Raw genomic sequence first — 24,891 nt, forward strand, 5'->3', positions numbered from 1 at the left:
CCAAACCAGAAAACGTAAAAAATCTACGGACAAGACTAACACAATTTGACGGTCAATACCGAAATCCAAAGACAAAGAACATAAACAGATATCCAAAGACAAAACGAACAAAAACAGAGTGACCAAGAACAAAGGACACAGACCAAAGCGGAAGCGAAAGCCTAAACGAGACCCAAACTAAACCAAAAAACAAAAAGCGACAAAACAAATTGATACCAACAAGAACGGATTGAACCATAAGGATCGAACCCGCTCTGATACCAAGTTGAATATCAGAGTGCGCAACGAACAAGACTAACAAATAATAAGAATTTTATTGAACAAACTGAAAATGCCGAGACGGCTACAAAACTCTAAGAGACTACATTGTGAATGACTTTATTCTCTAACTAAATTACAAGCTCTATTTATAGAGCAATAAACCAAAGAAACCCTAATGCGTATATGCCAAAAATACCCTACTACAAAATCAAATCAAATCTCTAATTAATTTCCTAAATAAATCTAATAAATTCCAACAAGATTTTCAACCAAGATGCTTAAGTTAGCCTGTACAATTTTCTATTTGTCAAGGTATCATAATGAATTTTTATGGATCCCCCTCCCCAACAAAACAAAACCTTTGAAGTGAGGTTGTAACATGGTCACTTGCTGTTAGCTCTACTCAATTATATTTAGTGTTTATTCATCAATATTTTACCTAATTGTATAAGTATAAAGTCGTTGTCCACTTATGTTATAACACACAAATTAAATATATAGCTTGCATATATTCAAGTGTCAATCAATAATTGATCAATTTTAATGTGATCAAATTGATTGGTATTAAAATTAGGCCTTTGGTTAATATATTTGTGAATATGTTAAAAAAAAAAAAAATTTGTGAATAATAATGTATGAAATGAGCTTATCTAATATAATTTTTCCCTAAAAAATTGTCAGCATATTTATAGATTATTTGCCCCTTCCACTAACAGTAACACTCTAAACTTATTTTCAAGAACCTCTTTTCACACTAATACAGTATGATGCATGGCATCTTTCATGTTAATAAAATCAAGCGTAGTAGCGTTCCACGATTTAAACAGTCGACCTTACTTAGTGGAATAAGGTTTTGTTATTGTTATTTCATGTTGATTAAGTAGAGGTTTAAATTTTGAACTAATTGTCACATGTGGTCTCATTCTCTTACCTACATGAATTGACTATTCATATGCAACAACTATAAAAAACATCGGTTGGAATCATGATCGATGAATATGTTATCATGATCATTTTTGTATTTGTTTGCCTAACAAACCAAATAATTATCAGATTCAGTGCAGATTGAGTATGATCGCGATCGCATCATTGACCCATAGCTTTAATTGTTAATGTGTGAAATCTTGAGGCCGAGCCGCCCCTGGCCTCTGGTTCCCGATGCCGGTCGTACTCTAAGCAAGTTCATTTCTTATTCGTTGTCTTAGGCAATCGTTATGGACAACAATTTTTGGAAGAAGAAGAGCAAGAAGAGTAGCAGTAGAACACTCACGAGTACATGTATTATTGATCATATATACATATCTGAATAACAAGCTTACATCTTAGGGATGACATATTGAATTAACATTGCATTAATCATGCCTTATATTACGCAAGTACTAAATGAAAAGAAGCCTGGATTTAAACAATCTACAAACTGCAAACTGCAAGGATGAACTGATGGACTGAAAACATGTTTTATTCTGTAAAGGAAAAATTCAAACCTAAAGCCATACACCAGAATGGTGCTGGTTTTGTTGGCCATTCATGGCAACAAAACGCCGAGTCACTCTGACTCATTGACTGAAGTAAAATGTGGGGTGGCAATTAGGTACAACGCATTCTTTCTCTTACAGGTCACTCCAAAGGTCTCCGTCATGTCAAGTTCGTCTGGATTCATCTCATTCGCCAGTTTCCAATCGAAGCGGTAGAGCAATTCAGCAAGAGCAAGTTCAACCATGGTAACACCAAATAACATGCCTGGACACATTCTTCTGCCGGCCCCAAACGGGGTGAACTCAAAGTCAAAACCCTTAAAGTCAACAGAAGAACCTTGAAACCTCTCCGGCTTAAAACACTCAGCATCTGCCCCCCATATCTCTGGGTCTCTTCCCATTGCCCATAGATTAATAATTACTTTTGATTTAACTGGTAATTCGAACCCGCCAATTTGAACCGTGTCCCTTGCTTCTCTTGGGAGCAAAGGGGCTGGAGAGTGTAACCTCAGAGTTTCTTTCACCACCGATTTCAAGTAGTCCATTTTTTGAACATCTCTTTCTTCAATAACTTTTCTTTTTTTCCCTTCAAATTGGAGGACTGACCGTCTCACTTCAGCTTGAGCCCTCTTCATGATTCTTGGGTTTCTCATCAACTCTGACATTGCCCATTCTAAGGTAGTAGCTGAAGTCTCGCTTCCTGCAGAGAACATGTCTTGCACATAAAAAAAAAAAAAATTCACTTAGTTAGACAGTAAGAACGACATTGATGTGTGGGACAAAATGTGCAGCATGATAATAATTGATTTTCAATTTGCGGAACCAAAATCATGAGTTTTGAAAACATGAGCAACCATTTGTGACAGAACCCCTTCATATAATTTTATAAAATGATGAGTGACGACGAAGAAAAAAATGTCTGCAGTACAAGGCAAGCCTACATTACTCACCATAATCATATCTTTGATATGATTGGTTGTGAAATTGAACTCCACCTTGTTGGACTCTTTAAGTTTTAGAAGTACGTCAACAAAATTTTCCTCCTCCTCCACTGCTTTGTCATTGCTTTTGATTTTATGATCGTTGATGATACGTTCCAGAATCGTATTGAGCTTGCTTTTTATGTCTTTGAGAGCAGGGATCGACCCAGTAATGAACACAAGAAAACTGAGTGAAGGAAACAAATCAGGAATATCAAATCCACTACCAAGTTTGAGTATTTCGTCTAGTAGCGAAAGGAACTCCTTTTGGTCTTTGCATTTTTTCCCAAATGCTGCCTTCGACACTACGCCACTTGTGAAGCTGCAGCACCTGTCCCTAAAATTGATGGCAAGCCCCTCGTGAGACATTGAGCCAGTGGACTCAATAAGATTCCGTACCTCTTCTTCTCTTACGGATCTGAAAGACTGCACACGTGTCGCGCTCAGTAGCTCGAAAACACATATCTTTCTCAGCGATCTCCATAAATCTCCATAAGGAGCAAAGATAGTACTTGATTGACCAAAAGATATAACCTCTGCCGCCAAAACTATAGGCCTCTGCGCAAATATAAGCTCATGTGTCTTCAACACCTCCTGGGCAGCTTTGGCAGATGAAATAATCACGGCGTCTAATTGACCGAGTTTAAGGTACATGATGGGTCCATGTTTCTTGGCTAAATCTCTCAGTGTGTGGTGTGGCAGCAGACCGACCATTTGATGCAAGTTTCCAATAACAGGCAGCTTCCATGGCCCTTGGGGTGACTTTAGGCCTCCGGCTCTTGATCGCTTCCAAACAATCACCAGGATGCAGACAAGGAGAGAAGTGAAAAATGGAAAATAGGGCGTTTCGTCAATTAGAAACATAACTTGATCCAGATGAGCTTTGATCAATTTCATCATACGACTTTGGGGTATTTTGCTTTGCAAATCAAAGCACTTCAATTTGGATTGATATGTTGAAAGCGCTTAAGGTCTTCTCAACTTAAATACTAGTTTTGGACTGGAACAACAAAATAAAATAAATGTATTTGGAGTGCAAATGTGCAAAGCAAGTTCTTAAAATATCACATAATAATGCATGAGAGATTTTCAACCAAGATGCTTAAGTTAGCCTGTACAATTTTCTATTTGTCAAGGTATCATAATGAATTTTTATGGATCCCCCTCCCCAACAAAACAAAACCTTTGAAGTGAGGTTGTAACATGGTCACTTGCTGTTAGCTCTACTCAATTATATTTAGTGTTTATTCATCAATATTTTACCTAATGGTATAAGTATAAAGTCGTTGTCCACTTATGTTATAACACACAAATTAAATATATAGCTTGCATATATTCAAGTGTCAATCAATAATTGATCAATTTTAATGTGATCAAATTGATTGGTATTAAAATTAGGCCTTTGGTTAATATATTTGTGAATATGTTCAAAAAAAAAAAAAATTGTGGATAATAATGTATAAAATGAGCTTATCTAATATAATTTTTCCCTAAAAAATTGTCAGCATATTTATAGATTATTTGCCCCTTTCACTAACAGTAACACTCTAAACTTATTTTCAAGAACCTCTTTTCACACTAATACAGTATGGTGCATGGCATCTTTCATGTTAATAAAATCAAGCGTAGTAGCGTTCTACGATTCAAATAGTCAACCTTACTTAGTGAGATAAGGCTTTGTTATTGTTATTTCATGTTGATTAAGTAGTGGTCTAAATTTTGAACTAATTGTCACATGTCGTCTTTGTTGAGCAAAAAAAATTGTACATAATATGTAAACAAATAATTCACTCGACACAATTTCACCCTCGTTCATTTCTTGAAGAGGGTTTTATTAATTCGAGTTCAACCCATTCTAGGCTACACGCCTATTAATTACAACCCTTCCTTTGGGAAAGGAACACCCTTTGATTCTAATATGAATAAATCGTATCTTGGGGATTTGGAGTGTTTATTTGATTTTGTGACTGTATCTAGGTAGAACCCTAGATTGCCTACGTACCCTCGTTGAGGGATCAAGTCACTCGTAGTTCCTTGTATGCTTGATACTTGTTTGGATTTGATGCCTTATGCAGTTTTAGCTCATGCAGGCGAGGACTTTAAGCCATTGGAGCATTAATGCCTTGTGCAGTTTTAGCTCATGCGGGCGAGGAGCATTAATGCCTTGTGCAGTTTTAGCTTATGCGGGCGAGGAGCATATGTGGCTTCGTGCCATTTAAGTCTTGTCACGGCTTCGTGCCCTTTTGATACGGCTTCATGCCATTGAGATTTGTTGCGGCTTCATGCCTTTTGATACTTGATACGGCTTCGTGCCTTTTGATACTTGATACGGCTTCGTGCCTTTGAGATTTGTTGCGGCTTTGTGCCCTTTGAAAATTTTTCTTCGGCTTCGTGCCATTTTGGTATTTGATAGCAGGAGTGAATTTAGTTTATATAAACCAGGGATTCGTTTCAGCTTCACGGTTGCGTCTAAAATTTTGATATCAGACTGCCTACGTATCCTTAACGGAATCAAACCGGCGTAGTTCATTAATGCTTGATTTGGATTTGCATTCTTGTGTTTAGACTTGGCAAAATGAGAAGTTGATTGGGTATTGAGACTTGGCAAAATGAGAAGTCAATTGGACTTGTTTGAAACCCATACATGACCTTTGGTAATATCCAATAGATCTTTGTGAAATGGGACTTCACTTTTTTCTTCAAGTAGCAACCCACATGGGATGCGCAGTACAAAGTAAATAGGACTTTGTCCTTTCCTTGAGTAGAAGGTAGGATTCATGCCATATGGACTGAAAAGGCATTTAAACAGCCTTTTATTTTTGGTTGGTTGAAGGGCTTCCCTCGTGTTATAAATCCTTAGTGAATTAGGATTCATCTTTGGATGGCTTTTCCACACGGTTCGGAAAAGGTTTGATCCATATAACTTCTTGTGATGCATGTTCTTTGAGGGTTCCACGTAAGTACCGTCCCTAATTAATTTGTGAAGTTTGTTTACAGCAAACTTCTTGTTTCTTCTTGTTTTTTTTTTTGGCTTTTCCACCCCATTTAAATATGGGACTTTGAACCCATTTGATTCAAAACCTTCTGACAGCAAGCTTTTCTCTTCATTGTTTTTTTATATATGATTTTAAAGCTTCCAAGTTCCAATAAGACTTGAAAGTTCGAAATCCTCTCTCCCTCTTCATGTGAGGTGCAACCTTTATTCACCCCTTCTTTTTTTGTTTGGTGTTGCTTTCATCCAAGTGATGCTTCCTTCCATCCTTTTTTTATTTCTCGGACAAAAGACATAAAGACAGCAACTGACAACTTTCAGAGGTCTTTGTCCTATTTTTTTTTTTTGCAGAGCCAATGGTTATTTGAAGTATGCTATTGTTGGGGCTTTTGTAATTGTAAGAAGACACCCTTTTCTTTTTGACTTAGTAATCTCTCCTTCTTGTGACTAACGATGATGGGTAGTACGGAGATGTAATTTTGGGCCAACATCGACGGAGCCTTTGAGGAGTGTAGATTTGTTAGTGTTTTGGAAGGTTTATATTTTGTAGAAATGTTCTTGACAGGGTTTTTGGTTATGGAAAAACACAGAAATGTAAGGAGGGATTTTGGCTATTGCAGTCTGCTCTCTTAGCAGCTCATAGCAAACATATATATATGCTGTCAGTAGGGTTTTGGTATACAAGGTCAGATCTTATCTCCATTTGAGCTAGTTGACAAAAACCACAACTACCATATAGTACTAAGCTAATCTAAGCCCTTCACTGGAGCTTTTAATCTAAGCCCTACACTTGTAAAAAAACATTACTTAAAAACAACTAGCCGTTACAAAACTAGCCGTTAGCATGTTGCTGCTTCATTTCTTCGATCAAACTGGAAGTGTTTAGCATCCAACACTCCCCTCTAAACTCTTCCTGGTGTTGACTCCAAGCAGGCTTCGAAGGTATGTGAACCTCTCTTTTGGTAATGCCTTTGTAAAAATGTCTGCCATCTGATCTTCAGTTCTGCAATACATTAATTCAATGACATTTTCTTGTAGTGCATCTCTGATAAAGTGATACTTCCTCTTTATGTGCCTTGTTTTCTGATGAAAAACTGGATTTCTTGTCATTGCTATAGCTGAGGTATTATCACACATTAGCTTAGTTGGTTCAACTTGCATTTCTCCAAAATCTTTTAGAACAAATCTCAGCCAGATTGCTTGAGATGTTGATTCTACAGCACTCACATACTCAGTTTCGGCGGTTGATAGTGCAACACTTTGTTGCTTGACCGAGGCCCACGAGAACACACCAGAGCCAAATGTAAAAGCATATCCTGATGTGCTTTTCATATCATCTTCACTACCTCCCCAGTCACTATCACAGAAACCAACCAGAATAGCTGATTGTCATTTTTCATATTTGATTCCAAAATCAATTGTTCCTTGCACATACCTGAGTACTCTTTTTGCAGTTCCCAAGTGTATTTTGGTAGGACTATGCATGAATCTTGAGAGCAGGCTTGCCACATACATAATGTCTGGCCTTGTTGCTGTGAGGTATAACAGGCTGCCAACAATTTTCCTGTAGAGATTTGCATCCACTAACTCACTTCCATCCTCACTCTTGAGCTTCTCATTTGCAATTAAGGGAGTGCTTACTGGTTTGCATCCCTTGAGTCCAAATTTGTTCAACAATGTATGTGCATATTTCATTTGATGAATGAAAATGCAATCTGATTTTTGAATCACCCCTATTCCAAGAAAGTGGTGAAGTAACCCCAAATCTGTCATCTCATATCTTCTCATCATTTCATTTCTAAATTCATCCACCATTTTCTTACTGTTTCCAGTAAAAACCACATCATCCACATAGATGGACACAATGAGAGTTTCTGACTTGTTCTCAACCTTGGTATAGAGTGTTGTTTCACTGAGGCTTTTCTTGAATCCACACTTAGTGACATGTGCATCAATCTCACTGTACCAGGCTCTTGGTGCTTGCTTCAGGCCATAGAGTGCCTTCTTTAATCTATACACTTTGCTTTCGGACCCTTTGACTTCAAAACCTTATGGTTGGTCCACATAGACCTCTTCCTCTAGTACACCATTCAAGAAAGCAGACTTTACATCTAACTAATATAGCTGCCAACCCTTCTGTGCAGCTAATGCAATTAGTGTCCTGATTGTATTTAGTCTAGCCACAGGTGCAAATGTTTCATTAAAGTCAATTCCAGGCTTTTGAGAGTAACCTTTAACCACTAATCTAGCCTTGTTCCTCTGTACTGATCCATCCAAGTTTAACTTGGTTTTATAGACCCACTTCACACCTATCACAGGTTTATCACTTGGTCTGTCCACCAGAGTCTAAGTTTCATTTTTCTCTATCATTGAGATTTCATCTCTCATTGCTATCTGCCATGACTTGTCATTTTCAGCCTCTTCAAAGGTCTCTGGTTCAATAACTAAAGAAATTGCATGCTGCATAGATTTCTTCTAGGCTTCTCATTTTAATTGGTGTTGATCCTGAGCTTGAGTTTGAACTCGAGCTTTGTTGCCCTCTCTGTTGAGATGTTGAACTTGCACTTGAGTTTTGTGTACTCTGAGGGGTTTGAACTGGTGAGGTATAAGGTATCTGCAAGCTTTCTTCTTCAGGTTCATACATCTCACCAATTTCAGTTTGTGCAGTTCTTTGCTCAGGGACATCAACTTGCAGTGATACTTTATCTTGTTCTACTGCATTTGTCTCCTAATTCCACAATGATTCTTCATAAAAAATTACATCTCTTGAGAGATTGATCTTCTTGGTTCTTAGATTATACAATCTATAACCTTTTTCATTTGTGCCATACCCAACAAAAATGCACTTATTGCTTGATTCTTGTAACTTGTGTCTGAGTTGTGATGGCACCGGTGCATAACACACAGAGCCAAAAACCTTTAAGTGCTTGACTCCAGGCTTTCTTCCACTGAACACTTCGAATGGAGTTTGCTTCTCCAAAGCTTTGGTAGGACATCTGTTCAAGAGATACACAACAGTATTCACAGCTTCTCCCCAAAATGAATAGGGTATTTTCTTCTCATGTAGCATGGATTTTGCCATCTCCACTATAGTCCTGTTCTTTCTCTCTGCAGTTCCATTTTGTTGAGGAGTGTAAGCTACTGTGAGTTGCCTTTCTAGACCCAAATCTTCACAGAAAGCTTTGAATTCCAGTGAGGTATACTCACCTCCCCTATCACTCCTTATCTTCTTGATTTGATGCCCACTTTGTAACTCCACCATTGCTTTAAACTTCCTGAATATATTGAAGACTTCTGATTTGAACCTCATAAAATATACCCAACACATTCTTGAGTAGTCATCTATGAAAGTCAAGAAGTACTTGTTCCCACTGATGGATGCATTTTTCATTGGACCACACACATCAGTGTGAATTAGTTCTAGAGGTTTCTCAGCCCTTCAAGCCTTTCCAGTTTCAAACTTGTCCCTGTGTTGTTTCCCAAATGAACAGCCTTCACAAACCTCCTTCATTTCATCCATTTGAGGCAAACCTTGCACCATTTCATGTTTTTGCAGATTTTTTAGACTTTGCACATTCAAGTGCCCAAACCTTTTGTGCCATAGTCTCTTTGACTCAATTTTGCCTGCCTTCCTTGCCACTTCTTCCAAGCATTTCAGCAACAATGGAAAGCTTCTGTTTTTCATTTGAACTTTCACAACCAGATTCAATAGAGTTCTATCATCATATACTTCAGCAATGGTATCTCCAAACAACAAGAAATAGCCATGTTCCATCATCTGTCCAACACTTAAAAGGTTTTCCTCTAGACCAGGTACCAACATGACTTCTTCAATGTGTCTTCTTCCCTTCTTGGTTTCTATGATGAGAGTACCTCTGCCAGTTGCTTTCACAATATCACCATTTCCCATCTTAACCTTTCCAGTGAATGTAGTATCAATATTAGTTAATAGAGACTCATGAGCAGTCATATGATTACTGCACCCACTGTCTATATACCACACTTCACTGTCCTTTACAACATTGGCACTAAAAGCACAAAAGACATTGTTTCCTTCTTGTTCTTGTTTTGCAATGTTCACTTGCTAAGTGGTGTTTAATCTGCAATCATTCTGCAAATGGCCAAATCTATTGCATTTGTGACATTTTGGCTTTCCTTTAAACCAACATTCACCAAAATGGGCTTTATCACAGTATCTGCACAATGGTTTGGTTTTTCCACCCCCATTGTTGCTTCCACTGTTGTATTTGTTCTCTCCACTTGGCCTTCCTTCCCACTTCTTATTTTTCCATTTCCAATCTCTCATTGGTCTGTTTTGATGCTGATTAGAGTGATTTGATGACCCTATGTTTAGTGACTGGAAGGCTTTCTTAGTTGCACCATCAGAATGCCTTTCGAGCCTTTGATCAAAAGCTCTCAAGGAAGCCATTACATCTTGAACACTGAGTGTATCAGTATCCTTAGTTTCTTCTATCACACTCACAATAGAATCATAAGGCTTAGTCAAACTAATTAGAAGCTTTTGCACTATTCTTTCATTAGGCAGTTCTTCTCCGTAAGTTTTCATTTGAGTCACAACATCAAACAGCCTAGAAAAATAGTCTTTAAGTGGCTCATCTTCTCTCATGCGTGTATACTCAAAATCACGTCTAAGAGACTGGAGTTTTACCTTCCGTACCTTCACATCTCCTCTGTATTCTTGTTGCAGGGTATCCCAGGCAGCTTTGGCAGTTTCTTCATTTGCTATCCTTGGGAATATGACATCGGAGATAGCACCTTGAATGATTCCCAACGCTTTAGCATCATTCATCCCGTTCTCCTTCAATGTAGTTATCTGCTTCTCTGCGAGATCCTCTTCTAGAGCATCTACCTCCATTTCTGGTAACTCATATCCATCTTGAACCATTTCCCAGAGATCATACGACTTGAAGATAGTTGTCATCCGGATCCTCCAATAGTCGTAGTTTTCTCCATCAAAGACTGGAGCTTTAAGTTCTCCTCCACCAGCTCCTTTCATTTTTAACTTATATTGACAGTTAGGGTTTCAGCTTTTACCTGAACAACCCTCGAAATAGGTTCCACAATGCCCAAATTTCAGTGATCAAGAACAAAGCTTTGAGGCCATGTTAGTGTTTTGGAAGGTTTATATTTTGTAGAAATGTTCTTGACAGGGTTTTTGGTTATGGAAAAACACAGAAATGTAAGGAGGGATTTCGGCTATTGCAGTCTGCTCTCTTAGCAGCTCATAGCAAACATATATATATGCTGTCAGTAGGGTTTTGGTATACAAGGTCAGATCTTATCTCCATTGAAGCTAGTTGACAAAAACCACAACTACCATATAGTACTAAGCTAATCTAAGCCCTTCACTGGAGCTTTTAATCTAAGCCCTACACTTGTAAAAAAACATTACTTAAAAACAACTAGCCGTTACAAAACTAGCCGTTAGCATGTTGCTGCTTTATTTCTTCGATCAAACTGGAAGTGTTTAGTATCCAACAAGATTGATCTTCGAAGTTGTGGTGAACGGAGAGGTTATTGGAGACAAATATCAACTGCGGCGGAAAGAGTTTGCCCTTGTGGTTGTTGTTGAAGGAAAGCTTCAGCTTGGCGAGGCTGTCGAGCAGCTTGCAAGAGACCTTGTGGAAGAAGATGGAGGAGTCGCTGTCGAACTCGGAAGTGGGTTGAACCGAAGGCCTCTTGGGGAAGCTGAATACGAGGGGAGTCCTCAAAGATGTAGTTGGCGGAGACGGCGGCGGTGTTCGCAAATGTCTTCATTGGTGTTGTTGAAGTGTTTAGTGATCGACGACGTCGCAGCGGGCTATTGTCAAAGTCCAGGTGAGAAGGCAGTCCTCTGGTTCCAGTTTGTCGCGAAAAGTGAGAGAGCTTCGGAGCCATCACTAGGCACAGTGGTTTGGCACTGTTCCTTCATGCAAGTCGTACTTCCAAAACTTCTTTAGGCACTCATTCCTTCATTGACGCGACTTCATTGGGTTTATTCTGGTTTTATGCAACACGGCATCACCAAAACCCCATCTCCTTCAAGCCATATACTCCATTGACCTTCGGGTTCTTTTGGTTTTATGCAACACGGCATTACCAAACCCATCTCCTTCAAGCCGTATCCTCCATTGACGCGACTTCCTTCGGGTTCTTCTGGTTTATGCAACACGGCATTACCAAACCCATCTCCTTCAAGCCACGTCCTGCGACTTCCTTCGGGTTCTTCTGGTTTTATGCAACATGGCATCACCAAACCCATCTCCTTCAAGCCATGTCCTGCGACTTCCTTCGGGTTCTTCTGGTTTTATGCAACACGGCATCACCAAACCCATCTCTTTCAAGCCGCATAATGTACGGACTTCATCTGGAAAATTACCGGAGACGATGGTTGGAGAAATGGCGCGACTGCTACTTCTGTTTGGGCTTCCGTCTGACGTCGGCAGTTGATACAGCGTTATGCAAAGAAGGAAAGGCTGCTGCTTGTTCGTCGTCACTACTGTTGCCTTGTTCGAAACCATCCTTGCATTATCGACGGGTTTCGGGACCATCGCTGGGCACAATGGGTTCTTCTTCTTCACTTGTTGAAACATGGAAGATGATGGTTTATTCTCCATTGCATTTCTGAAGAGACAAAGAAAGATGTAGAAACTTCTTTAGACACCCAAGAGGCTTGTGGCAAACCGATTTGCTACTGCATTTTAGTGAGATCTCCGTTGTTTTTGTTTTTGTGGAGCTGCAAATGTCTCCATCGGTGGAGACAAAGAAAGAACACTCCGTGGGTGGATGAGTTGACAGCGGCAAGGACGAAGAAGACGACAAACGTCTCCAATGGTGGAGAAGAGGAAGGAATAAGCCCAAGGACATGTTTGGGGGGTCAGTGTGAATTGATGGTGCATGTTTCCACCACCATCTTCTTTGCTTCGGTTAAACAAGAAGAAAAGAAACCCCCCCCCCCCATTTTTCTGCAAAAGACGACAAGAACCTCCTAATAAAAATCAGGAATCCGTTATGAGAACGTAAATACCTTTTTAAGCTTTCTCCTCTCTTTTGGCTTCTTGTTGCTGTTCCTTTTCGCTTTCTTTTGCTGCTTGTCTTTTTTTTTTTTTTTCTGTCAATTTCCTTCCTTGTGTGCTTCTCAATTTCTGCAGCGTTTTCTTATCACCCCATTCGTTGCAATCTTTTCTCTCAATTTCTGCAAAGTCTCTCTTCTTCTTTCTGTGTCTTATGTCCTCTTTGCTTTGGTTCGGTGCTTTTTTATAGGCGAACAGTGGACATGGCAGTTGAAGTTAGTGGGATGCAACTTTCCTGGGGTGTGGAGATGCTGAGAGAAAACCATCTCTTGAGTGGAGAACGTGGGAGTTTTAGAGGGTTATAGATACACACGTTCTCTATACCTGGTTGCCATGTAGATGACAAACGCCTTCAGACTTGGTGTACGCTGAGGTCCACCTGTGCGGGTGTAGAGTTGTTTTTCCCTCTCTTTATTTCTTATATATAAAATATAGTATATATAAGAATATATGCACATACACACATAAAGTGAGCCTTATTTATAGTCAGTCCATATTTTGGACTCTATTATTATTACTATTATTATTTTGAAGTCTCCCCATTTTTATTAAGACTTGCTAATATATTTTATTTGTGAAAATATATAGCTCAACAGTTGCCCCCTCAAGCATCGTGCGTGGAAATGGCTTTGACATGTACGAGGCTTGAAAATTTTTCTTTTCTCTAGCTCCATTTATGTTTTGATTTGATAAAAGCGTCCTTTTGTATCTTTTAGCTTGAGCTTTCTTTTTGAGTTTTAGACTCAGTTTTCTCCTCTTATTAACAGAGAAACAATCTTGAAAGTTTGGAACAAAGGATAGTTGATGCTTTTTGCTGGGCTAGAGGTGGTGCTTGGTACTTCGTTTTGTTGACGGCATTCCAGGAAATGACAAGGTTGCCGCTGTTGCTGCTTGTGACCGATGACGCAGCGACCGGGGACGTGCGAAGGTTGTTGCCTCTCTTGTTGAGAGGCTTGGTTTCAACCTTTCTTTAGTTGCAGGTTTCTAGAGGTTTTGCTCTATTTTTGCCGAGAAAAGAGAGGGAGAGACTCTCTGAAATTTTGATTGATGAAGAAGAAGGTTGATCCTCCTAACCTTGCTGGGAATCAGTGCAAGTCCCACCATTTGCTTTGCTTTGGGGAGTGGGAAAGCAAAGCTTCTCCATTTTTTTTCAAAAGCTGAAACATAATGACAAAGGATCCATAAACCTCTTTTTTTTTTTTTTTTTTTTTTTTTTTTTTTATGCCCTTGCCATGTACTCTTTCTGCTTGTTTTCCTCTTCTATTTTTCTTGTCTTATCTCCCCTGTTGTGTGCTTTCCTCTCTCGTCCTCTTTCCGTCGATCTCTTCGTAACCAAGGATGCATGATAATTATTTTGATGACTTTGACAGTCTCATTCTATTACCTACATGAATTGACTATGCATATGCATAATATATTTTGTTTGTGAAAATATATAGCTCAACAGTCTCATTCTATTACCTACATGAATTGGCTATGCATATGCAACAACTATAAAAAACATCGGTTGGAATCATGATCGATGAATATGTTATCATGATCATTTTTGTATTTGTTTGCCTAACAAACCAAATAATTATCAGATTCAGTGCAGATTGAGTATGATCGTTATCGCATCATTAATTGTTAACGTGTGAAATCTTGAGGCCGAGCCGCCCCTGGCCTCTGGTTCCCGATGCCGGTCGTACTCTAAGCAAGTTCATTTCTTATTCGTTGTCATAGGCAATCATTATGGACAACAATTTTTGGAAGAAGAAGAGCAAGAAGAGTAGCAGTAGAACACTCACGAGTACATGTATTATTGATCATATATACATATCTGAATAACAAGCTTACATCTTAGGGATGACATATTGAATTAACATTGCATTAATCATGCCTTATATTACGCAAGTACTAAATGAAAAGAAGCCTGGATTTAAACAATCTACAAACTGCAAACTGCAAGGATGAACTGATGTACTGAAAACATGTTTTATTCTGTAAAGGAAAAATTCAAACCTAAAGCCATACACCAGAATGGTGCTGGTTTTGTTGGTCATTCATGGCAACAAAACGCCGAGTCACTCTGACTCATTGACTGAAGTAAAATGTGGGGTGGCAATTAGGTACAACGCATTCTTTCTCTTACAGGTCACTCCAAAGGTCTCCGTCATGTCAAGTTCGTCTGGATTCATCCCATTGGCCAGTTTCCAATCGAAGCGGTAGAGCAATTCAGCAAGAGCAAGTTCAACCATGGTAACACCAAATAACATGCCTGGACACATTCTTCTGCCGGCCCCAAACGGGGTGAACTCAAAGTCAAAACCCTTAAAGTCAACAGAAGAACCCTGAAACCTCTCCGGCTTAAAACACTCAGCATCTGCCCCCCATATCTCTGGGTCTCTTCCCATTGCCCATAGATTAATAATTACTTTTGATTTAACTGGTAATTCGAACCCGCCAATTTGAACCGTGTCCCTTGCTTCTCTTGGGAGCAAAGGGGCTGGAGAGTGTAACCTCAGAGTTTCTTTCACCACCGATTTCAGGTAGTCCATTTTTTGAACATCTTCTTCAATAACTTTGCTTTTCTTTCCTTCAAATTGGAGGACTAACTGTCTCACTTCAGCTTGAGCCCTCTTCATGACTCTTGGGTTTCTCATCAACTCTGACATTACCCATTCTAAGGTAGTAGCTGAAGTCTCGCTTCCTGCAGAGAAGATTTCCTGCACATATAACAATTTTTTTTTACTGAGTTTGACCGTAAGAACGACATTGATGTTTGGGGCAAAATGTGCAGCATTACAATAATTGATTTTAACCATGCGGGACCAAAATCATGAGTTTCGAAAACGTAAGCAACCTTTCATGATAAAACCCCTTCATATACTTTTATAAAATGATGAGTGATAAAATGTCTGCAGTACAACAAAGCAAGCCTACATTACTCACCAGAATGACATCTTTGATTTGATTGGTTGTCAAGCTGAACTCCGCCTTACTGGACTCCTTAAGTTTTAGAAATACGTCAACAAAATTTCCCTCCTCCCCCTCCTCCTCCTCCTCTGCTTTGCCATTGCCTGCTGTAGCAGTCCTAGTATTACTGATCATCAAGTCCTTTTTGGATCTTTTGATCTTATGATCGTTGATGATATTTTCGAGAATCCTACCGAGCTTGCTATGTATGTCTTTCATAGCAGGGATTGACCCAGTAACGTACCCAAGAAAACTGAGTGAAGGAAACAAATCAGGAATATCGAACCCACCAGCGACTTTGGTTGATTCAGTTAGCAGCGAAAGGAACTCCTTTTGGTCTTTGCATTTTTTCCCAAATGTTGCCTTTGACACTACGTCATTTGTGAAGCTGCCGCACCTGTCACTAAAATTGAGGGCAAGTCCCTTGTGAGACGTAGAGCCAATGGACTCAACAAGATTCCACACCTCTTCTTCTCTTACGGATCTCAAAGACTGCACACGTTTCACGCTCAGTAGCTCGAAAATAGAAATCTTTCTCAGCGATCTCCATAAATCTCCATAAGGAGCAAAGACAATACTTCCGTGACCAAAAGACATAACCTCTGCTGCCAAAACCACAGGCCTCTGTGCAAATGCAAGCTCGTGTGTCTTCAACACTTCCCGGGCAGCTTTGGCAGATGAAATAATCACGGCCTCTATTTGACCCAGTTTAAGGTGCATGATGGGTCCATGTTTCCTGGCTAAGGCTCTCAGTGTGTGGTGTGGCAGCGGACCGACCACCTGATGCAAGTTTCCAATAACAGGCAGCTTCCACGGCCCTGGGGGTGACTTTCGGCCTCCGGATCTTGATCGCTTCCAAAAAAACACCAGGATGCAGAGAAGGAGAGAAGTGAAAAAAGACATATAGGGCGTTTCGACAATTAGAAACATAAGTTGATCCAGATAAGCTGTGATCAAGTTCATCATACGAATTTGGGGTATTTTACTTGCAAACCAAGGCATTTAAATTTGGATCGATACTGAGCCCCAATGTTGGAAGAGATACGAATTTTGGAGCCCCCTCACCAACTAATAAATAGCCAAAATGGTCATTGAGATTTGCATAATCAATAGAAATGGTCATTGAGATTGAAAATCAATAGAAATAGGGTGGAAAAAATTCCCGAAAATCCCGAACCGAACCGAAAAAATCCCAATCCCAAACCGAAATTCCCGAAATTTTTGGGATGCTATCCTGAACCGATTCTAAAATTTCGGTACGAGATTCGGGATTGGCTTCTCGATATTTCGGGATGGGGCATTTTGATATAGATGCCTCAAATTTGAATTTTTTTAATCAAACATCTATAACTTTTAAACTTTTGATCAAACGTTCTTCTACTAATTTTTAATTAAAAATTATGATTTTTATTGTATTTAATTAACCAACTAGTTCAGAAAATAATATCACAAATATTCTAAAATCACCACAAACTTCCTATCTTATCTTATCATAATTCGTTCAAAATGAATTTTTCTTATTCAAATAATTTGTTGTTTTAAATTCTAAAAACACATAAACATCCTATTAACATACAATTATGAAATATAACATGCACATATATTAAATATAACGTACCAAACAGATATATTAAATATAACGTACCAATCATTTGGTACGTTATATAAATTTAATCTGGGTACGTATTAGTATTTTGGTACGTAATAAAATATTGCTTTTGGTACATTATGCAATTCTTTATTTAGTACGTACCAAGTTATTAGTACGTTGTATTATCCTTATTTTGGTACTTACAAAATTTATGGTACGTTATGTGTAAGTTGTGTAACCCGAAAAAAGATAACTTTTCACATTAAAACATTGCACTAAAAAATATTTTGTCAACTCTTAATAATTAATTATTGGAATAAGGACTCATTTTAAATAAAAATAAAAATGTGAAAACTCTTAGTTCACGTTTCTACTATAAATAGTTGTTAAAAAATTCAAATTTATTTTTAGTTGCATGAAATTAGGCAGTCTAGTCTACATCTCAATTTTAATTATAAACGAACTCTTGTTTTCTTATAATCTATATAAAATGTTGAGTTGGAAATTGGAAAAACTATATTTCGTCGAATTAATCTTGAACCCCAGTAGATATAATTGAATCTTTAAATTGAGGAAGGGATGAGATTCCATAAAAATAGCAATAAATTAATGAATATTATTGAGTGCAATTTTTTACGTAGAAGTGGATTTAAAAGAATTTATAAAATACTTAAATTAAGAATAAACCTAGAATATAAAGTTTAATTAAAAGTAAAAGCACTTTAATCAAAAGTTGAAAAGTAACAGATGTTTAATTTAGAAAAATCTAAAATGAGGCATCTAATTCTAATTAACTGTTTCGGGAATCCCATACCGAACCTAAAATATATAATATTAATTATTATATATATATATATATTTATACATATATATTATATATATTATTCTTTTATAATTGATGCTAGTAGTTTCTAATTCATGCTTCGCAACCTGGAATGCCCTACACTATACATATTTTTCATGTTCTGTTTTATATTCATTTGGATTTTATTATTGCTGCTGCCATGGTTGATGATTTCAGAAGGCTTGATTCTTTTGTCTCTCAAGTCTCAACAGATTGCAAAAATGGTTTAATTAATTTGAATTTTGACTCTGATAAAAACAGTCAGGCATGCTAGTTTTAGATTAAATGGTAGTGTGAATGAAATGACATTCCTAGTTCATGAATGTGTTCTTGAATTATATATTTGAAGAACAATTCATAATTTCAAATTTCAATTTGGGATTCCCGATTTGTCTCGAAATCCCGAAAATATTTCGGGATTCCCGAAAATATTTCGGGATTCCCGAAAATTTGGTTTGGGATTGGTCTTCAAATTCTCATCCCGAAAAATTTCGGTTTGGGATTCGGGATACTAGTTTCAGTATGGTATCCCATACCGAACCACCCCTAAGAAATGGTCCCTGAAATTGTCCACCATCCATGATTTTGGTCCTTCCGTTAAAAACTCTTTGGGCAATTTTCAAAGCTTTGTAACTCAATCGTTTCTTAACCAAATTCGACCCATAATATATCAAAATGAAGATAGGAAAGTGTATAATAAGATTATACCTATTTGGAAACCCAATGGTTGCCGGAGATGGCCGAAAAATAGCCTGAAAGGTGACTGGTCCGTGGGAAAACTGGAAAACTCGCTAGAAACTGGGTAAACTTTAAACGTTCATAACTTCTTCAATACTCAACGAAATTGAGTGATTCAAAAACAAAAATCATACTTCTTGATGAGATAAAGAGAATGGTACCTTTCTAGATGGCTAACTCTACATGGTTTGGCAGGAAAACGGCTCGAAAATGGCTAACTAGTTATGAACGTTATAAAGGTACCACTTTCAAGCCTTTTTATGGACAAACCACGGCGAGTTAGTTATCTATAAAGGTACCATTCTATTCGTCATGTCGAGAAGTATGATTTTTGTTTTTGAATCACTCGATTTCATTGAGTATTGAAGAAGTTACGAACGTTTAAAGTTTACCACGTTTCCGGCGAGTTTTCCAGTTTTCCCGCGGACCAGTCACATTTCATGCTATTTTTCGGCCATCTCCAGCAACCATTGACTAGCAAATAGGTATAATCTTGTTCTACACTTTCCTATCATTTTGATATATTATGGGTCGAATTTGGTTAAGAATCGATTGAGTTACGAAGCTTTGAAAATTGCTTTAAAAGTTTTTAACGGAAGGACCAAAATCATGGATGGTGGACAATCTCAAGGACTATTTCTATTGATTTTCAATCTCAGAAACCATTTCTATTGATTATGCAAATCTCAGGGACCATTTTGGCTATTTAGCCTAAAAAGAATCTTTAGAGTAAATAGTAACACTGTCGCTCACTGTTAACTCTACTCAATTATATTAAAATGTTTTGTTCATAAATATTTTATTTAAAGTATAAGTATAAAGTCTTTCTTCACTTACGTTGTAGCACACAAATTAAATATATAACTTGCACATATTCAATTGCCACCCAATAATTGATCAATTTTTAATGTGATCAATTGATTGGTATTCAAATTACACAATTGACTTGTGTGTCCATATTCTATAACCACAAGTTTGGTAATAAGTAACATTTTTTTGTAACAAATTAAATATATAACTTGCACATATTCAATTGCCACCCAATAATTAATCAATTGATTGGTATTCAAATTACACAATTAACTTGTTAGTCCATATTCTATAACCACAAGTTTGGTAATAAGTCTAACATTTTTTTGTAAACAAAATTTAGTAAGATTAATATATATATATATATATATATATATATATATTTTAGAGTTGGTTTTGACTTGTGAATAAAATTGTTTAAAATTAGCTTTTCTAATATTATTTTTCCCAAAAAACATTGTCAGTATCTACATATTTATAGATTACACTAGAAATTTGTACCCGTGAGCTGCTACGGGACTGAAAATTATATGAAATATTTTATAGCTTCAATTTTCATAAACAATGTTTGAGTGAAAAACAGAAAATTACGAATGGCAATGCAATTTATATGTAAATTTATCATGAATGGAACAAATTTAGACACTAAAAGAAAGATTTTTCAAAGTGCAAAGAAGAAGATAATTGTTTATTCAAACAGTTTGACTAACGATAACTGCGTAATTGACAAATGCAATATTGAGAGTATAGCAGTCAAACAAAGCTCCCTACACGCTAAACAATGTTGAAAAACATTATTAGCTTTTTCAATTGTTATATGCAATGAATGTAAAGATTGGATACCAGAGTTGCTCCTAGCTTGAGGTGTTTCCAAAGAAGGAAAAATAGACCTTTGGTTGTAACAGATTTCAGAGTGTGTCATGTACAATTATGAATACAACTGCAAAAGATAATAAAGACAGTTAGCCGATGATAAACAAAAATATGCATAAAAAGTTCAAAATTGAGTTTTGGGAGAGAGAGAGAGAGAGAGAGAGAGAGAGAGGTGAAGTCACCTTGTAACCGGAGTTCAAATGTATTTTTCCTATTATGGAGGTGGTAATTTGACTTGTGATATTCTGAAATCAAACATTTAAATGCAGTTTAATCAAAATTTAGTACGAAATGTTAATTAGAAATGTGTTAAAATGGAAGTAAAAAAGATTGAAACTTGCCTAATGTGATTGTACAATTTTACCATCTGTTTGTGAAAAATATAAGGAAAACTAATGAAAAAGACTTGAAAACTTTTAGTTTTAACGATAAGGACAAAATAAAGGATAAAGTGAATAGTACCAAGATTGACTTTTTAGTATGAAAATGTGGTTTTTCGTTAAAGTGAACAGTACCGGAAGCTTTTCATTAAAGTTCCTAAAAATATACTACTCTAACATGCAATATGTTGATCTTGCCTTCTTAGAAGTGATATTAGTCGTTGATTGCCAGATAGCTAAAATCTGTACTACATTTTATAAATTATGAGACAAATTATTATGTCAAGGTTGTGTGCTAAAAAATAATTTATACTTCTATATTGAAGCAAGTTATGATTTTAATTTGCATATACCTCGGTGGGGTCATTCTGTGTATGAGTTTCCTATTCATCATCCATGTAATGTAAAAAGCTGATTCCAAGTTTTGCACATAAAGTCACAAAGAAATGTTATATATAATTACTACTGAACTGATGGGGTGATTGATATTTTTGTAGACTGAGATAAACACATACTATAGTTGGCAGAAACCAAAACAAACCCAATAACATTACTATTATATCATCATTTTGAAACATCAATTATTAAAAATTAACCCACCAATGACAGATACGAATTTAAGCAGCACTCATACATTGAAAATTTTGAATAAACCATTACAGAGAGAGAGAAAGTATTATTGTTTTCACCTGAACTGTAAACTGGGCCAGATGAATAGAAGAAACTGAAGAACTATAAATACGTGTGTAAGGTTTTGTAGTGCAGAATTTTGTACTGTTACAGCAATTTTATCAAAGTTACACCTTATGTCATACTTATGTTTGAGTGTTATCTTAAGAACTTGTTTGACATAAGATTGTTCAATTATAAATAATAATTTTTACATGTTTTTTAATTCACACCATTAATACTTATTTTCTTGCTTTTTAAATTGTAGAGAAGTTACAAACTTGTAATTATGAATCTGTCTAGACTGTACATAATTAGAGGACCCTAATGATTGAAACACAATTTATACAAAAATTGGGAAGATAGCACAATTCTAAAGTGCATATAAAAGCACTTTACCAAATCGGTGAATTTGTTAATTATATTTTTTAAAAGCAGAGTAGGATAAATTTGCTATATGGAGATCCCACAATAGAACCAACTTATAAATATTCTAAACTCTCATCCAAAATTCAAACTGTTAGCAATTCTACACAAAAATATTTACTTGTATGACAATTACAACAATTTGAAGTCAAATTTAACATATGCAATAGTTGAATTTAATAACTAACAACAATATTTATTATCAAGAGAGCAAAAAAGTCTAAAAAAAGGAAACCCCACATAAAAATCCAAGACTTTGTACAGAAAGTTAGCAGCTTTACTTTGCTTCTATTGGAGCAATATTAGAAAATATGAAAAATAACACAAGAACTTTGTTGATGCACAAAATCAGCGAAGACTTTGGTACAACAGAAAGTGTCAGGTTTTGTGACCTTCGCTTGGTTGCTTGGTTGCTTCAGTCACTAGTGAGGATAAGTACGTAAATGAATAGAGACAGAGAAGCAAACACAGGATGTACGTGGTTCACCCAGATTGGCTACGTCCACGGAGTAGAGGAGTTCTTATTAGTAGTGAAGGGCTTACACAAGTACAAAGGATCAAGCTCTCAATTTAGTGAGTTCTTGTGAATGATTTAACACAAAATGGCATTAGGCAATATTGTGGGGGAATGACCCCTATTTATAGAAAAACTTGTAGCTTTGTCACATTGACATGTGTCATGTTATGATTGGTTCTTGATGTTGACACGTGCTGCGCTCTGATTGGCTTCTAATCTTGACACGTGTCGAGTAGTGATTGGCCTCCTGGTCGGAGGGGAACTCTTCTGGGTCCTTGACAGTATAGCGTTGGCCGGTGCTCGGTAGTTTCGGGATTGGTCAAGTATGGTACAAACAGTGCTCCCCTAAGTTCCCAAGTGAGGGAAACTCCTCGGTTGGGGACTTGCAAGATCCAATCCCTTGAGTAATCACGAAACTTCTAAGTACCGAAGTGTGGTCTGATCTTCATCTGCCCTTCTCTGGAAGTACTTTTCCTCCATCCGGGAATGGTGTATTTAGCTGATGTTGACGCACAAGGTAATGTATCAATTTCACTTGAAGCTTAGTTGTAGTTTCGGGCTTAGTCAAGTGTGATACAAACCCTATAGTAGGAGTCGCCGAGCTAGGAGATCTGCCGAAAGAGGTGACAGACAAGGTAAGCAGTCAAACTTCCAAGTAAGCAACCCAGGATCAGAGGTGTGACTTCGGCTTCCGGTTGATTGTTCTCATTCTCCTTGTCTCTCATTCAACTGCCAGGATAAGGAGAAGCAAATGGATAAGAGATGATATGAGATACTTTTGCTTTTGAAGAAGTAACTTTCCACAGGCTTATTCTTGAACTGTGCTGGAGGGTTTTCTGGTGCCCTTCAGAGTATAAGGCCGACTCAAAAATTTGAGGGTCAAAACAAGTCCATCAAATCTAGAGTACGTTCGACCTTGATGATATGGGATACTTTTGCTGTTGACGGAATAATGAATGTGGTATGGAAAGGTGTCGTGCTGTAGTGATCTGTTTCAGCTCACCGTTGAACCTTCTGCTTCAATCTTTTGCATGGCAGAAGTGGTGTGCAACCTTTGCATTTAAATGGTCCTTCAGAACATTCCTTCATAGTGACTCATCCACACTTGGCAGCTTCAGTGTAAAGAGCCAATATCTGATCAACTGTCATGAGGTATTTGCCGGTGGAATTCGTGACCTTGACAGCAATTGAGGATGAGTACTCGAGAGCAATGCTAAGTAAGCAACCAGGCAAAGGCTCCAGGCAGTCAGTTCTAAATTGGAGGTTTGATTTCAGGTTCCGACTGACTGCTCTCTTTCTCCTTGTCCTGCAGGTGTGGACAAGGACAAAGACAAAGATAGGGAGAAAGCATGATATGGGATACTCTTGCTTTCGACCCTGATGATATGAGATACTCTTGTTCTTGGTGTGGCTTATTTGCTGAGGTATTATCGGGGGGAAATAAAGCTGAGTATTTCGAGAGGTTATGTTGAGGGTGCCTTTTCGAATGCGAGAAAGGGTTGAGCATTTTTGCAGGTTTGCCTGTCCGTTGAGGAAGGAGGTCAATGTATATAGGGATTTCCCAATAACAAGTAGTAATGCTATTCCTTTACCCTTCTTGGTCACAGCAATGTAGTGGGAGCTGCCAGCTTCACGTATTTTAATTTTGTCAGAGCACTTTGAAAAAGTGGTATGTGGTATCTGGAAAGCTGATGTTACGTGTGAAGATTACAGACAAGCTTTATCTAAGGAAATCTGGCTCTCGAAGTTCTGAGAGTTGTGCCTCTTCGGTTTTCGAACAAGCAATCCCGTCGAGGATCTGACTCTCGAGATTCGGAAAGCGGTGCTACTCCGGTTTTTGAGAAAGTAATTATGTTGGGAGTCTTTTCTCGAATGTGAGTAAAGGTTGGACGTTCTTGCCAATCTGTCTTGCCGCAAAACCCGGAGGTCGACACACATAGGGACTTTCCAGTTGTCAAGCAGTGGTGCTGTTCCTTTACCCTTATGGGTAATAGTAGGGTAGCTGGAACTTCGAAATTCTCGTGCCTAAACTTTGTCAGAGATCTTTGACAAAGTTATATGTGGTACCCGAGGAGTTGATGGTGCATATGGAGAGCGGTGATTGAACAGTAAGATTCACGTGCTTTCTACTTCACCAGAAATCTTCGACAGATTGCCCGTAATTTCCGCAAAGCTGAGTGTGCATGTGACAGGTGCTGACGAGGCTGAAAAAGCAGGTGCTTCTTCGATTTCTGAGATCGGCCCTCGTGGTCTCTGAGCAGCCCAGCTTTTGAGAAAGCAAACGCCTCTTCGATTTCTGAGATCGGC

The 24,891-nt window shown here is 37.7% G+C and overlaps 3 protein-coding genes across 5 annotated transcripts in view; all 3 read right to left on the minus strand.

Annotated features, from left to right (window-relative positions):
- LOC126612109 (desmethyl-deoxy-podophyllotoxin synthase-like) overlaps window positions 1-24,891 on the minus strand; it is a 47,239-nt gene that overhangs the window by 3,012 nt on the left and 19,336 nt on the right. The gene's annotated exons all lie outside the window — the stretch shown is intronic.
- LOC126612108 (desmethyl-deoxy-podophyllotoxin synthase-like) lies at window positions 1,514-16,773 on the minus strand. Of its 2 annotated transcripts, XM_050280420.1 has the most exons (3): window positions 15,713-16,773; window positions 15,111-15,486; window positions 1,514-2,073 (listed from the first exon to the last, which is right to left on the minus strand). In XM_050280420.1, exons 1-3 carry the CDS (start codon window positions 16,736-16,738, stop codon window positions 1,808-1,810), a joined length of 1,668 nt encoding a protein of 555 aa, XP_050136377.1. In that variant the 5' UTR covers window positions 16,739-16,773; the 3' UTR covers window positions 1,514-1,807. The 2 variants fall into 2 exon arrangements, with proteins under 2 accessions (XP_050136377.1, XP_050136376.1); XM_050280419.1 differs by lacking the exon at window positions 1,514-2,073 and having other exon boundaries at window positions 14,551-15,486.
- LOC126612112 (desmethyl-deoxy-podophyllotoxin synthase-like) lies at window positions 2,281-3,938 on the minus strand. Its single transcript, XM_050280425.1, has 2 exons — window positions 2,687-3,938; window positions 2,281-2,436 (listed from the first exon to the last, which is right to left on the minus strand). Exons 1-2 carry the CDS (start codon window positions 3,614-3,616, stop codon window positions 2,410-2,412), a joined length of 957 nt encoding a protein of 318 aa, XP_050136382.1. The 5' UTR covers window positions 3,617-3,938; the 3' UTR covers window positions 2,281-2,409.

This window comes from Malus sylvestris, chromosome 17, assembly GCF_916048215.2.
Source record: "Malus sylvestris chromosome 17, drMalSylv7.2, whole genome shotgun sequence".
Lineage (NCBI taxonomy): Eukaryota > Viridiplantae > Streptophyta > Magnoliopsida > Rosales > Rosaceae > Malus > Malus sylvestris.